General features: G+C 41.5%; 1 protein-coding gene across 1 annotated transcript in view; it reads right to left on the minus strand.

The window, feature by feature from the left end:
* Positions 1-8957: 8957 nt before the first annotated feature.
* The window catches only part of LOC146523683 (peroxisomal acyl-coenzyme A oxidase 3-like), a 34864-nt gene continuing 27851 nt past the window's right edge, over positions 8958-15970 (minus strand). The window contains exons 5-13 of the mRNA XM_085153993.1: positions 15729-15848; positions 15530-15650; positions 13278-13400; positions 13054-13167; positions 11210-11325; positions 10321-10495; positions 10174-10241; positions 9406-9492; positions 8958-9211 (exon numbers count right to left, since the gene is read on the minus strand). Coding sequence (XP_085010119.1) covers positions 9092-9211; positions 9406-9492; positions 10174-10241; positions 10321-10495; positions 11210-11325; positions 13054-13167; positions 13278-13400; positions 15530-15650; positions 15729-15848 — 1044 coding nt within the window. The 3' untranslated portion in view covers positions 8958-9091. The remainder of the gene's footprint in view (positions 9212-9405; positions 9493-10173; positions 10242-10320; positions 10496-11209; positions 11326-13053; positions 13168-13277; positions 13401-15529; positions 15651-15728; positions 15849-15970) is intronic.

Genomic DNA, 15970 nt, shown 5'->3' on the forward strand with positions numbered 1-15970 from the left:
TTTTTAAATAATCTGAGGATTAGCTAATAGCTGTTATCTGTTAAGAAATAGTTCCACATTTGAAGGAGTCGTGTTATTTCCTGTCTTTAGAGAGCGAGGTGACAGGAGTTTAAATTAAAACACGATTTAGCTGCCTTTATTTTAAGGCTACAAACATCAAGCACATCTATAAACGGAAAAGCTTTCTGAAGGTCATTTGCTGCTTTTTGTTTGTGTTTTCTAATTTTCAGTCTTATAAGCAGCTTGTTACAAAAACACATATTTTTCCCTTCTTTAGTCAAATCTACAAAAAATACAAGATAAAAAGGTTTGATGGATATAACGTTGTATTTTTATACCTGCAAAGGGATTTCTACAGCTTTGGACAAAAACTTCTTAGAACCTAACTGGTGATGTGTTTATTAAAGTATGCTGGCACGTAATGGGTATACCAACACACAGAGGGTGGATGTGAGTAGATACACTAACCCAGAGCTGTCTACAACAATGCTATTTATACAGGACACAAAAAGCAAGAGTGGAGTAACTTAGGAGAGTGGATTATATGCAAAGAACAAAAGGTAAGTCAAAAAGTGTCCGGGCAATGACCATGGGGTATGCTGAGTGAGGTGGGATAGAAGTCCTCTCATTACATCTGAGAGAGAGACAACAGGTGATAGAGCGCTATAACATCTGCATGTGATCGTGACAACAGTTAATCCTGCTCAAATCTAATCAAAGTATTATTAAGAAATAAAGAATAAATATGATGAGTAAGAAAATTGGCATTGTTATGGCAACGATGTGTCTCTGTCTCTGTGTGTGTTTGGGAGCATGGTAGATATGCTGTGTGTGTGTTTGTGTGTGTGTGTGTGTGTGAGTGATGGGTCTGTCTATAACAGGGGTGGGCAATCTCAGCCCACGAGGGCCGGTGTCCTGCAGGTTTTAGATGTGTCCTTGAACCAACACAGCTGATTTAAATGACTAAATTAGCTCCTCAACATGTCCTGAAGTTCTCCAGAGGCCTGGTAACGAACTAATCATGTGATTCAGGTGTGTTGACCCAAGGTGAGATATAAAACCTGCAGGACACCGGCCCCCGTGGACTGAGATTGCCCTCCCCTGGTCTAGCACAACCCCTCGCTGGAACCAGACAATTTTACTACAACAGCAAAGCAAGACACAAGCAGGCAAAGTTCTTTATGTTGCTCGTGCACGAGGGAGAGCCGACTGCAGCCAAGTGTCGTTTGACCTCCGTAACACTGCTCTTCCATTGACGTTACATGCATATGCATCAATATGCCATCGATTATAAAACTCTAAGAACATATGAGTAAATATTTCTAAGCATAAATGACAATCCAATAATATAAATCTGACAGTGTGTGTGTGTGTGTGTGTGTGTGTGTGTGTTAGAGAGAGAGATTGTAAAAGACAGAAAGATGTAAGAATCCCTGACTTTTAACATGATTTTAAAACACAAGTTGAGTACACTGGTACACTGGACACTGGCTGATTGTCAGGGGAGGAGATGTGACTTTCAGAGAGAAAGAGGGGAGGAGGGAGACGAGGGTGCATGTGGGCAAATGAGTATAAAAGAATATGTCTGGGAACATTTGGGGTTTCCTTACATGAGGAAGAGAAGATAAGATCTGCCCTGGGACTCCACAGCTGGAAGAGGAGCAGCCATCGCCCGAACACTGTGGACTCACACAGTAGTTTTATATCTGTCTCTGCTCATTGTTGCCATGTTGGCGTATAACCCCAAAGCCCCTTCTCTCCCCAACCTCTCTCCTCTCAGCATCGGATCAGACCTGGAGGAGCGTGACTGGGAGGAACGGCCGACCTGATCTGAACTGGAGCAGTGCTCTGTGTGCAGGGCGTGGTCTGCAGGGGAGGCAGACTCACCCGCACGGCATACAATACATTACAACTTTATTTATATAGCACATTTAAAAACCCGGCGGTCGTGTCTGTCGTGCGTCTTTCACACTCTGTTATTGGACTTCTGTGGAAACTACAGTTTTTCCACCATGTTTGTACATAAGGGTGGCATCATATCATCAGATCTGCTGTCATATGTCGTGGACATTTGGGTGAAGAGAGGGGCGGAGCTGTCAACTGATCACCACCTGGTGGCGAGTTGGATCGGGTGGCAGGGAGGACGCTGGACAGGCGTGGCACGTCCAAAGCTATAGCAGAGGCCTGAAGAGCTTTGGTGGTATTTTTATGGAGGCTGGGGACACTGAACGGACCATCAGCACCTCCATTGCTGAGACTGCTACACTCAGCTCCTGTCACAGTGGTAACCCCTGAACTCTGGTGGACACCAGAGAAGGGAGCCATCACGCTGAGGAGAGCGTTGAATCAGGCTTGGTTAGCCTACAGGACTTTGGCGGTAGCTGATGGGTACTGGCAGAATGCGGCTCAGGCAGTGGCTGAAGCAAAAACTCGAGTGTGGGAGGAGTTTGGTGAGGCCAAGGAAAAAGTTCAGACTGCCTTGCTCATGAGTGAATGAACATGGTGCAAGTATTTTAAAAGTTCACTTTTCCTAACACTTAAATTTACTTGAGTAGGGTTAGAGGCTGCCACGTCAGCATGCAGTCAAGTTCTATACTCTTGTTAATGACTTATGGCAATAATTTTATTCAGGTGTGTTGCAACAGGGACACATGGAAAAGTTGCAGAACAGCGGCCCTCGAGGACGGGAGTTAGAGCCCCTGCTACAAAGGGTGGCTGGACCCTTTGTAGGGTCTCAGCCTTTGTCAGTGTTAAAAGAATCGTACCTATACTGCAGCAAGCCACTAGGGGGCAATTGTGATATTTTATCCATGTTTGTGAGGCTGTCAAGTGAGGAAACTGATGCCACTGGAAGACTGACATCCAGGCCGCTGGCGACATGAAGGCTGCTCTAAGTGTCTTTTGGATGTCTTGTCCCCAAAAGTATGACAAATATATATGAAGCTTATGTGTAAATTGAATTAGGAAGATCTATGGCCTACATCTGTCCGCTCTCAGGTGCTGCTGGATGAATCTAAGGTTTATCACATTGACTTTCCCACAGTGTCAAGCTGTTTGTGTGTCTCGGCTAATCACCTTCTCCAGGCCAATCAGCATTCATGCTGTGTTCTCGAGATCTTACTGTGCATCTGTCTTTTGCAGACACATTTTGTCCAATTCACCTCATCTCCACCTCTCATCACTCAAGCTCCATTCAAGCCTCCTTCATCTCCACCACCAGCATCTTGGTTCGGGGGGATCCTGCTCTAATCCCTTTCACAGCTGGAGCTCCGCTCTGCTGAGACGGGCCATCGGAGTCTGTTATCTATATTGTTAAATATCTATATTCTGTTCATCAACAAATGATGGTGATTCTGTTGCTGCTGCTGTTGTAAATTTGGTAGTATAAAAATGAATTAATTTGTAGAGGTGAGTCAACAGCAAAGGATGAGGGGCAGTTTTACCTGATCTGTCGGCGGCTCCGCGCTTTGTGTTCACGCCCTTTATGCGCTGATTCTAAAGCTGTTAGTTTGATGTCTCTCCAAATAATATTGACCGAACCAGCAGCAAAAGAAGATCCAAACCACGCGTCACATAAACATCGTCATGTATTCACTCTGACTTTTACTGTTTTGCTTCGACCACGATGCACAGCTCTCTCTCTCTCTCTCTGTACTGTTTTCTGCATTATTCGCTTGCTTGTTACTCACAAGTCTACCTTGTTTACAGCGCTGTCAGCCGACGGTTTTTTCGTTTTACATACTTCCGAAAAGAAAACCAAATTTCTGCCGTTCAATACTGAACAAATTTAAACTTTTTAAAATTATGCAAAATGCAAAACGCTTAGCCGTGTCTCTAATAAAACCGCTGTAACTTCAGAGGTAATGTTCATGTGTTGATTAATGGTTTTCTTTCGTTTTTGATGTACTGCAGAATATTTTTATAAAATCCCAGAACAGGAAAATCACTTTCATGTTTTTCTGTGTTTTATCTTCAGCTACTTTGACACAAAGGCCTCTGCTGTGATGCTCACACCTTTGATAATGTGTCAGCTTCCTTTTTATAGATACAAAAATATGTAAATGTACTGATCTGAATTATAATATTTCTGACTGTCAAAATTTCCCAGATTCAAATCGAATCGAATCGAATTAAATCGAATCGTGGATCGAATCGATTCGGGACCTTGGGAATCGGAATTGAATCGATTCTAGAAATCAGTGACGATACCCAGCCCTACTTCCAATGACACCAGTCTGAAACATTCTGTGGTAGCTGGTTTCTGCTACTGGAAACAAAGGAGTAACTCCAAGAATAACTCAAAATTTCAAGTTAACAAGTAGAAATTTAAGAGAAAAAAAATTGACGTTAAGTTAAAATTTTGAGTCAGTAAAATAAGTAAAAATTTCTAGTGAGCATTGCCAGCCTTGAATTACGTAATTTCCTTGTTACCTAGCACACTAAAAATCAGCTAGTGATAGCATCACAGAGCTACCACTGTGAAAGCTGTTGTGCTGATAGTAACAGCACACAAACCAGCTAGCAACACGAGGACTTCGCCATTTGTAAAACAAACACTGAAAGTACGCAGCAGTTTGCGTTCCTGCCCGGACGCTGGAGCACTGGTAGCTTCTGCTTCCAGCTTCTGCTTCAAGAGTGACAATTACGTAACTTCACAGCACTTCCTGACTGCCTGGGCTAACTTGAAATTTCAAGTTCAGTCAACAGAGTTAAATGACTTATATGACTGTGAGACTTGGATCTGTCAAAAGAAGCATTTGAGTTATTTAGGTGTAGGCTCTGTGACGAGCACTTCCTTCCTCAGCGAACAGTGTTTTTATTAATATGTATTGTGAGAAGGATCTTGTTCTATTCTATTAAACCGATCATAACTTTGTTTATTGCACTGATGTTGAAGATCTTATGGTTTGCAATGAGTTTTGAGTATGATGCAGATAATCGGAGGCTGTTCATTAACCAGCCTTAAAATATGTAACGTGTTCAGCTGCATATTTCCTTTGCATCTGTGCCAACTGCTCATTCTGTCTAGTTAAGAAACACCTATGAAAAAAAACTGTATCTTACTGAATATCTGTATTTTTTAACGTGGCATCACTGAATTAATTAAAATCAGTTATTTTATGGCAAACAGCAGAATATGTATTTTTTAATGCAATGCGATGAAATCAAATGAAATCATGGTTACACAGAAACATTCAAGACTGATTCTCAAGTGCTCCAATTTTACACTATTCATACTCTGATTAAAATAAACTTTAAAAATAAATGTGGACAAGCGGTTTTTATGTTTTTAATCATATTTTTAATAACAGTATTACCATCCCCAGTAGCGTAAGTTTTTTTTTCAAATTATCTTTTCCTAAAATTGCATAAACAATAATCTCATGGCTGAAAACTTTGCATTTTCCAGTATTTTCATCTCTTGGCAGTATGTTATATGACTTCAGCTGCCAATGACCTGTTTTTGAGTCCGATAGCTGTGATGTCACAAGACAGGACTGCTCAGTTGTAATGATGGTGCTGATGAACATTTCTCATGACACTGTTGGAACATTAACAGGGAGACTCAGTACTTGTTGCTTTGGTTTGGTAAAGAAACTTTGACTTGAGGCAGATAAACTGTGGTGTCCTTTGATGTAGTCTCTCTCTTCACTTGCATACCTACAACTGAGGCAGTGGAGACCGTGAGAAAAAGCCTACAAGAAGACAGAACCGATCACCCCGATCAGATTTGCACTCTGTTAGACCTCTGCCTCACCACCACACATTTAAATACAACAAGTTTTTTTACAGGCAAAAATATGGCTGTGCCATGGGCTCCCCGGTGTCGCCTATTGTAGCCAACCTTTACATGGAGGAAGTGGAAAGGAAGGCTCTTGGCTCTTACAAAGGAAGAGTGCCCAGCCAGTGGTACAGATATGTAGACGACACCTGGGTCAAAATCAAGGCACAAGAAGTGGAATCCTTCACTGCGCACATCAACGCTGTGGATAAAAACATCAAGTTCACCAGGGAAGACACAAAGGACGACTGTTCGCCTTTCCTGGACTGCGCTGTGCACATTGAAGAGAATGGCAACCTCAACATTGAAGTTCTGGTTGCTCTTGCAGAATAAATGTGAAAATCATTGGTGAGCTTTTGTGAGTTATCACATTTACATTCAGTTATCTAGATTTTCACGACACTTGATCCCTGATCTCGGCTTCAAGATCACTGAGATGTGAACTTATCCAAGAATTTTAGAAACTGCAGCTTTGGTATGAATTTTAAAATCCTATGTCACCTCGTTCTGGGGTTATGACATTCAAGATAAAACAAACCAATGGTTGAGTTCGGCAGGTTGGAGACTTCTGTGAACAGTGTTAAAGCGATGCTTCAACAGGTTTCTGAAGAAAAAATGAACAAAGATCAAACAACCTTGCTTTAAAGTTTCAACGACGCTTCTTTTCAGGACTTTGCAGAATCCACGTGGACGAGATGGCTGATCATTACTGAGAACAGCATTAATGAAGCGGAATAAAGAAATGAAACGGTGACTCTCACATATACTATGATCAAAGCATGGTTTTAAAATGGCTACAGTGTAGTCTCATTGTGCATCATCTGGTCGTTTAAAGGCAGAGTCGGAGAAAGCGACTCTGTTAACCAAATCATAAAAGCAAATTTTACAGGAAAAAGAAGCTCAAGTAAAAAAGGAAAGAAAAGAGCTGGAGATAAAAACAGCTGTAACAGTATCTAATGCTTAATTTGAGCTTTAACTACTATTAAAGCTAAAATTAAGCATTAGATACTGTTACAGCCGTTTTTAACGACTATTAAAGCAGTTGTTATAGCTGGTGGCTAGTAGAAGCTACTAGTGAAAGGGGTTCGTATCTCAGAGCATCTGTTTGTGATGGAAGGATCGAGAACCTAAGAATCTCTTACTTACCAGCAGCCAAGCACAAAACAATGACATTTAACGCCCAAAGATTAACTGCCATAGCTACTCAGCAACAAACAAATCAAATTTGAACCATTAGAGAGAAAAATTACTCAATGTTACATCTGTGAAATTGCTATCTACAGCTACTCTTAGTACCACTGATGTTAAGTTAGACTCTTTTTCTCCAATCGATCTTTCTGAGTTAACTTCAATAATTACTTCCTCCAAACCATCAACGTGTCTTTTAGACCCCATTCCTACAAAACTGCTCAAAGAAGTTCTGCCATTGATTAATTCCTTGATCTTATATATGATCAACCTATCTCTAATAATCGACTATGTACCACAGGCCTTCAAGGTGGCTGTAGTTAAACCTTTACTCAAAAAGCCATCTCTAGACCCAGCAGTCTTAGCTAATTATAGGCCAATCTCCAACCTTCCTTTATATCAAACATCCTTGAAAGAGTAGTTGTCAAACAGCTAACAGATCATCTGCAGAGGAATGGTTTATTTGAAGAGTTTCAGTCAGGTTTCAGAGCTCATCACAGCACAGAAACAGCTTTTTTTAAACACAGTGCTATAAAAGTATTTGCTCTTCTTTATACATTTATATAAATGTATATATATTTATACTATATTTTGCATATTTGTCACAGTTCAGATGTTCCAGATCAAACACATTTTAATATTAGACAGTAAAGATCCAAGAAAATGCAGCTGTTAATTAACAGCATTTATTAAAGGGAAAAAGCTAAACTTGCTTAAGCCTGTGTAAAAAAAATAAAATAGAATAATTGTCCCCTGTATAGGAATTTCTTTTACTTAGGTATTAATCACATTATTTTATTGTATTAGCATGTCTGACACTCATACTTAAGACAAATGGTGGGGGTCTAGTAAGGAAGCAGACAACTCCACAGGAAGGAATCTTTTGTCTCTTCGAGGACTCTGGGAGGTAGCAAGGGAGTGTGAACCGGTGTGAAACAGCTGTGTGCTGCCTTTTGTTCCTGGAGAAGGTATTTAACTGAGAGCCATGCTAGGCTCAGTGAGACTCTGCTGACCCTGCCCCGTGGTCATGTAGGCTCTCCACAAGCTTGGTTGTATGTTCTTTGTGTGCTTGGATTAAAGAATGTTAGCTACCGCTCGTCTGCAGGCTTTATTTAAGTGGAAAACTTCCACAACACCCCCTAAACCAGGTAACTGTTTGTGCTGTCAGTCAATGGCTGAGAGTCTTTCACCTTACTGTGGAGGAGCTTTTGTATACTTAGGTCTAGTTTTCTTTGCAATGACACAAAAGAAAATGAAGAAATCAGCCACCCTGGAGTGTTTTCCAGCTCAAAGCCTCAGATTTCAGTCCAGACTTTGGCCAAAATCGTTTTTTCGGTCGTTTGCAGGTGGACTTGCCGGCGTGTTTCGGCTCATAGTCCTGTTGAATAGCCAGAGTGCGTCTGAGCCTCAGAGCAGGAACTGATGGTTCTGCTCTTTGTTAGAGAGCAAAACTCATGTTTTTGCTGCATGAAGTGACAAAACCAATCAGGCTTCAGGGTTTTTTTCTCTTAATTAAACTGTCATTTAAAAACTGTATTTTTTTTTTTTTTTTTTTAAGCTTCTTATTGGGTAAAATTTATATGAGCAAAGGGTGAAAAGGGATGTTTTCGTACAGAAGATACGCCACATTTTATTTGATGATATATACACATGTATATACTGTGTAATGCATCTTTGTATATCTAGTTATAGTGATACATGTACACAAGTCTGTGTGTAGATCTACAAATGTGATGGAAAAAATCAGCATATTGACATTTCTGGTGTGAAGTTAGAAAAACTGGACGCAGAGACGGTTAAACTACAAAAATATACCAGCTATCAACCAACAATCTTAGTCGAGGTCTTAGGGCTGCAACTAATCTTAATTATTGTTGAGTAGCACACAGTTTTCTTAAAGTTTAAGCACTCGTGTGCAACTAAATGATAATGAAAATGTCGGCGTGTGGAGCAGAGGATTCATGAAAGCTTGTTGAAATCTCGAGTGTCACAGTTTGTAAAGTTTTTAATGGGCTTGTTCAACATTTCCTAACATTTCAAGTTTGTGTAAATGTCAAGTTTTACACAAACGTCAGGCACTGGACAGACGTGCAGAGATCCTTTGCAGAGCACGACTGGGTTTTAGAGTTTTGGCCGCAGAGATCCAAGCACAGGTTTGTCTGAGCAGAACTCCTTCCACCAGGATGGACGCTCCAGCACTTTGCTGCCCTGCATTATTGTGGACCACAGGTGGTTGTAAATCTGCAGGAAGAGGACAAAGGAAAAGTGTTTCTTCACTTATTTAACACGGATTCTTACGCTTATTACCTGAGATTACTTGTGTTGCGATGTAGCCAAATATAAATAAAAGTGAAATGTTTCAATGTCCTTGAAATTTGACGGACAGCAAATTTTTTAACGATACAACTAGATTTTCTGTCTTTGTATGTGTTTACTTGTCCATCAGCGCAGCCAATAGGTGAGTTGAGGATGAAATCAGTGGGTGCCAGGACGTCCACTAAGGCCACTGCATCATCCTTTAGCTGTGAGAGAGACAGAGCAGATTTTACAGTCAGGTCAAGCCATCATTTCTTCAATGTCCTTCTGTTCTATGAAGACATTCCCAAAGTACAGGACAGCACAAGTGAGACGGATAACACCAATAAAAAGGCGCTGTTTGACCATACATGGTCCAAACGATGGATGGAGTCGCTTTGAGGTCACCGACAGATTCTGAAGCTTTGAGTTTTTTCGCTGTCTTTGTGTTTAGAAATCAAATGTTGTGAATTGCAAATCTGACTGAGACCCAGGATACTTCTTCCTTCTCCGGTGGACATGTTAATCACATGTTAATCTTCTGGGCGTGTCCACATGTTAATCAAAATGTCTACACGCCCTGAAGCATACCAGAGTTTTGACTTTCATGGTACCAAAAGAGTCAAATGTCAAGTTTAAGATCAATGTGTGAGACTATCTGCTTTACTCTGTCAAAGGAGCCACTCGTGTGTTTTTATTCTCGTCTCTTAACTCATAAATACAAACAGCTGAATAAAGAACAAAAACACGACAGTAGAAATGCACACGTGTGCTTGTTACAGCAACCACATGTGTAATTGCTTTGATAATTAGTGAAGCTGTGCCCTATACATAGGAATGTATATGCATTTCTATATACTTGAGCAAATTCCTGTATATCTGCCATAAACTGATCCTTTCTCGTGTACCTGGGAGCAGAGAGTGAGGATTGCCATCTGGACCAGCTCAGCAGGCTCACGTCCACTCCAGTAATTACCTAGAAACAACAACACTGTGTTACCACATCACTACGATGAAGATTTCTCCGTGTATACAGCATCGAGCCCACTACATACCCTGGTACAGTGTCGCCATGTGGCTGCTGAGGCTCCACAGCCCATACAAGCCACAAAGTTTCCTTAATACTGGTCTGAGACCAGCTGGTGTGTCCTGATTAGTGGTCAGCTCATGAAATCTCTGCAGGCAGGTGTGCTCAATGTAGGCCATGGCCAGTGACCTGCAGTAGTAAACCTGTACACGGATAGTGGAGGAAACTGTGCTGACTGCAGACAGTAATGGGGGCATTTCATCAGGTTTCTGTTGACAGTGTAAATATTGTGTTCTGTGGATGTGGACTGTCCAGAGAAACAAAGACATTTATTCTGCAAAGAGATGTTGACAAATGTCACATTTCAGATATTATCAAGTACACCGACTGCTTCACTACTGACTGATCCATGGATCGAGGAATCAGGGAAGCCGTTTGGTTTCTATAACTTTTGGTGCAGTATATACAGTACTGCAGATACAGGCTAATGTCTGCATCGTGGTGCTGCACAGCCTGCTATGAATATTTCTGACCTGATCTGTTTACTATGATTTACATCCTGAGTAGACGATATAAGGTTGGAGTGGACAGACAAACCTTAGAGTGTTCATACTCTTTTCCCCGGACCATAAAAGCTTCCTGCTGACTAAGAGGTCCATCACTGACAGCAGCACCGGCTGTAACAGGTCATCTCAAATACTGGGTTCATGCCAGTCTGGAGTAAGTTTGTCTCAGACTTCATCTCCGCTCGATGAATCCAAATCAAACGACCTTTAGTTCAGTCTGATTTGGATAAAAAGCATCAAGTTTCTGTCCAAACTTCAGCCAGTGAAGCTGCAGATGATGCTGAATCAGAATCAGATGTTTGGATGTGAAGTTGGTGTATGTGTGTGTCTGCACACAGTCATTGGTCTTACTTGGCAGTTGTTACGGGCTTCAAAGTCATCGTTGCCCAACGCTCGCTCTTGTTCCAGCTTCTTCTGACTCTCCTCCAGCAGGAAACACACAAGCCACTTATAGGCTGCCAAAGGCACTGACAGACAAGGGGGAGGATGTTAGCTACACTGGAAAGGTTTCAATAATATGGTCTGTAGTCACGCTGAACCAGTCACATCAGAAAGGCAGATACATTTACATGTTTATGGCCAACTATTAAAAATCACAATCAGGCAGCTTACAGTGCAGAGAAGCAGACACATGCGGCTCTATCGGTTCCCCTTTTTATTTATGTTCCCCACCTCCCCTCCTTTGTAATCCCATCGATGGTGTTGGATTAGGACCAGCGTGCAGTGTGGGGTCGTCTCAGACCCACAGCAGAGGGCTGAGAAAGAGAACTGACCCCAGATCCTGAGGAGGGAGCCTGTTTCTTACTGGGTCAGCAGGGAAATGAACTTAACTGATATTTTTGTGTTTGTGGTAAAGTTTGTCAAATTTGCTCAATTAAACTGTTTAACTTTAAACAAAACTTAAACAACAGATCACAATCAGACTGCATTTGTTCATTTAATGTAAAGCTGAATATCAGGGCTAAGTAGAGCTGGGCGATGGAACGATAACGATATGTATTGTGAAATAACTTTTTCTCGATAGAAAAGTTAAACTATTGCGATAAGCCTCACCGCTCTTGTCCTCTTTAAAAAAAAAAAAAAAAGAACAGCCAATCCAAATTAACTAGTGCAGAGCCGAACCAATCACAGCTGCAGCGTCACGTGACTTGTTACATACAGCACAAGTGTCAAGCTGCACATGTGTATTTGTTTTGGGAAGCAGCCAGCCGCCGTGCCGCCCGGGTAATGGAGGAAATGAGTGTGCCGACTAGAGAAAAATCAACCGAGAGCGTGACCGAAGGTTACCGAAGAGAAAACCGATGATGGTTCCAACGCCGGAGAGATTGTCGAACGGAAGAGCCAAAGAAGTTGCGTAGTGTGAAGGTATTTCTGATATTTCAAGTCTGACAAAAACAGAGTAGTGCACTGTAAATGTGCCGAAAGCAAGTCTGGAAATACAATAAAGCGGTGCATGCTCAATCTCTGACTGGAAGCGCTAATTCGTCATTCGGCTTTTGTCAGACTAAAGTAACTGTTAAAACTGTTTGAAAAGCTCAGCTATACAACAAGGAGAGATTGAGAATTTCCTTTTAGTTCTCAGTTTATTTGATATTGACAAAAGTTAGTCAATTTTGTCTGTTCTTCTGTAAAACAAACTAAGATTTATTTTTAGAATTAATATTTTGTTTCTAAGTGGAATTGACAATTTAGTAGTCTGTTTTGTTTGTTCTATTTTGAAACTTAAACGCTTTAGCGGCTGCCTTTTGTGTAGTTTGCAATATTTGCCTTTATTTATCTGAAAAAGTCTCATGTTCCTTAAGTACATCTACCCTGTTGAACTTATTATGGGAAATAAATATTTAAATCAAAACAAGCTGCTGATTATTTCACATTTTACTTGTGAGCAACGGCACATTTAAATCTTACAAATATAGTTATTTGGCTTATATCGTGATATATATCGTTATCACCTGAAATGAAAAAAAAAAACATATCGTGATATGAAAATAAAATCTCATATCGCCCAGCTCTAGGGCTAAGTGACTAAAATTCACTATACTCTCATTTGTGGAACATGTTGAAAATTATATGTTTACCTCATTTGCAAATCTCGCTCTGTTTTAAAAGGTTTAGTATATAAGAGGATCTGAAAGGAAGAAATTCCACTGTCTCATGTAAAAGTTGATTTGAAGCTGTAGCAGAAAGTAACGTACCTGCAGAATCCACACAGTCGTCCACTGTGAGTGCAGTGAACCTGCTTTTGAGGATCTCCTGAGACTCATCCAGAAAGTCCACGGTGTGAAAGGGAGACTCAATCCGCACACCATCTGACCCCCCATAACCAAACACCAAAGAGAGAAGCGTTAGTGACTGACCCAGCCCATTTATTGACCTTTACTGCAGGTATTTATAATCTATTGGTGAACAGAGGACTGACCACGCTGTTTTGCATGGAGCCAGGAGAGCAAATAGCTGCTGGTCTGTTGCAGCAGTACGTTGTTGTCTCCTTCATATGTGCAGTTTGGGTCATTGTCATCACGCAGATCACCCAGCCGATTCACTGAAATTAAAAAGGAAACACTGACGTATACATACAGTACTGTGCACAAGTGTTAGGCAGGTGTGAAAAATGCTGCAAACAAAAAAGCTTTCAGAAATATAAATGATGGTTTATTGGCCCCAAATGTATTCTGCAGCAGGACAACGAGCCCAAACACACAGCCGGTCATGAAGAGCCATCTTCAGCGTAAAGAAGAACAAGAAGTACTGGATGGTCCGGCCCCCACAGAGCCCTGATCTCAACATCACCAGAGAGATAAAAGGCAGGAGGATAAACCAGCTGTTCTCTACAGAACCATCCGAGGTGTTCTCTCAGTGACACGAGAACAATGTTGCTACAAAAATGGTGAGAAAAAGCCAATTAACAGTGGAAGAGAGACGACCATCATAAGATTTAAAAATATAGGTCTTTCCTACAGAAACATTTCAAAGAAAGGCAGTGAATCGATTCCTTCACCATCAAAGGCACTCAAACTGTGACAGGAAGAGGTCTGGCAGACACAGAGACACTGAATCAGAGGACAAGTTTCCGAGAGTTAACAGCTTGTGTGATGGCGGCTCACAGGACAACAGCTTCAAGCGTAATAGCGGTCGCAGTGAGCAAGTCTCAGCTTCAGCTGTGAAGAGAAGACTTCGAGCTGCAGGTTTGACAGGACGAGCTGCAGAAAGAAAGCCAGACAGACTGAGGCTTGTCTGGGCCATGAAATGCTACCATTGGACTACTGAAGACAGGAAGAAGGTGTTATGGACTGATGGATCAACATTTGAAATCTTCGGTTCGTCACGCAGGATCTTTGTACGCCGTCGAGTAGGTGAAAGCTCCACAGTGTGTGGCATCAACTGTCAAACATGGAGGAGGAAGTGTGATGGTCTGGGGCCATTTGCTGATCCAGGGTCGGTGACGTGTACAGAGAGAGAGGCTCCCTGAACCAAACTTTAACTTTACTGGCAACCAATGAAGAGAAGCTAAAACTGGAGCGATATGTGACCTTCTGTTTGTGCCAGTTAAAAGTCTTGCTGCAGCATTCTGCACAGTCTAAAGAAACAAGTAAAGAGACTTTTACAATAATCCAAACAGGACGAAATAAAAGCATGAAGAATCATCTCAAGTTCTCAAGATCCTTAGATCAGGGGTCTTGAACTCCAGGCCTTGAGGGCCGGTGTCCTGCAGGTTTTAGATCTCACCCTGGGTCAACACACCTGAATCGACTGATTAGTTCATTACCAGGCCTCTGGAGAACTTCAAGAAATCTTGAGGAGGTCTTTTAACCATTTAAATCAGCTGGATCAAGGACAACTTAAACCTGCAGGACACCGGCCCTCGAGGCCTGGAGTTGGACACTCCTGCTTTAGATGATAAAAACGGCTCTGAACCAGCCGTTTGGAGTGATGCTCTATTGAACTGTTGAATATGACACTGAGGTTTCTGAGGTTCGATTTAACAGAAGAGTCTAAGAAACTGATATGCTGTCTAACATTGAAATCATATGATTGGGAGCAATAATCAAATTATTAATATTTTCATTCATCCAAAGACAAACATTTAAACATAGGATAGTAGATTTTTCCAGAGGTGCCACTTTGTCTAAAATAGAGTTACACTGACTGCTGAAGGATGAAACATTTGAGTCCACATCACTAAGTTTAAATCAGCATCAAACATGGCAGAGAACCTTTCAGCAGCATCCTGGTTTATAATTCGTCTTGGAATAAAATGACAAAATAAAAAATATGCAGCTGTGGTCACTCACATGGAAACCCTCCACACAAACAGCAATTATAGTTAAATCCAAGGAGAAAACAAGGACCAGTGTGTGTCCTTTATATGACTGGGACTGGAGACATGCTGCCTAAAGTGAAAAGATTCTGTATTTTTGGATGAGTGCCTCCCTTTTATGACACTGGTTTGGTCAGGATGCACTGTGAGGGGCGTTATCTTCTCCAATCTTTTTTGAGAGGGCTTTGCAGATTATTTTAAGCTCAACATTAATATACTGGACAATAGCTGACATGCAGACTTGGATCAAACCAGTGTTCTGATTAGTAGATGACCTGCCCGTCCTCCTGAGAGACAGCCAGCCCTAAGTGAGCATGTGCAGGAGTGATATTGAGACAGAGAGAGAGACTGACTGACCAAGTATCCGTGTCCACCACAGGCCTCCCGGCACTCCTGGATGCCTCTTTGAGCAGTCCATGATCCCAGTGGTTTGCTGGAGCAACCAATTGCATGGATCTCTCTGCCCATCTCTGCCTGAGAAACACAGATATATTCAACTTTACTTCATAAAAACCGAGCATCCAAATACACACATGCTGCTTGCTTACTCACTGTGTCACTTTTGTCTTTCAACATCTGTCCAATCTGAAACTCAACAAAGTTCATGATGGTGGATTTGGTGAAGTTTTCAAGAGCATATGATGCCGCCAAGTACGGAATCAGACGCCATTGCTGGAAAACCACACAATAAAACATGGAATATAACAACAGCAGCCACACTCATTCACTTATTTACTGTTGCTGTTCAATATTAAAAACATGATTCCCATAATACACTGATGGACTCAGAAAAC

The sequence above is a fragment of the Neolamprologus multifasciatus genome, chromosome 3 (assembly GCF_963576455.1).
Source record: "Neolamprologus multifasciatus chromosome 3, fNeoMul1.2, whole genome shotgun sequence".
NCBI classification, from domain to species: domain Eukaryota; kingdom Metazoa; phylum Chordata; class Actinopteri; order Cichliformes; family Cichlidae; genus Neolamprologus; species Neolamprologus multifasciatus.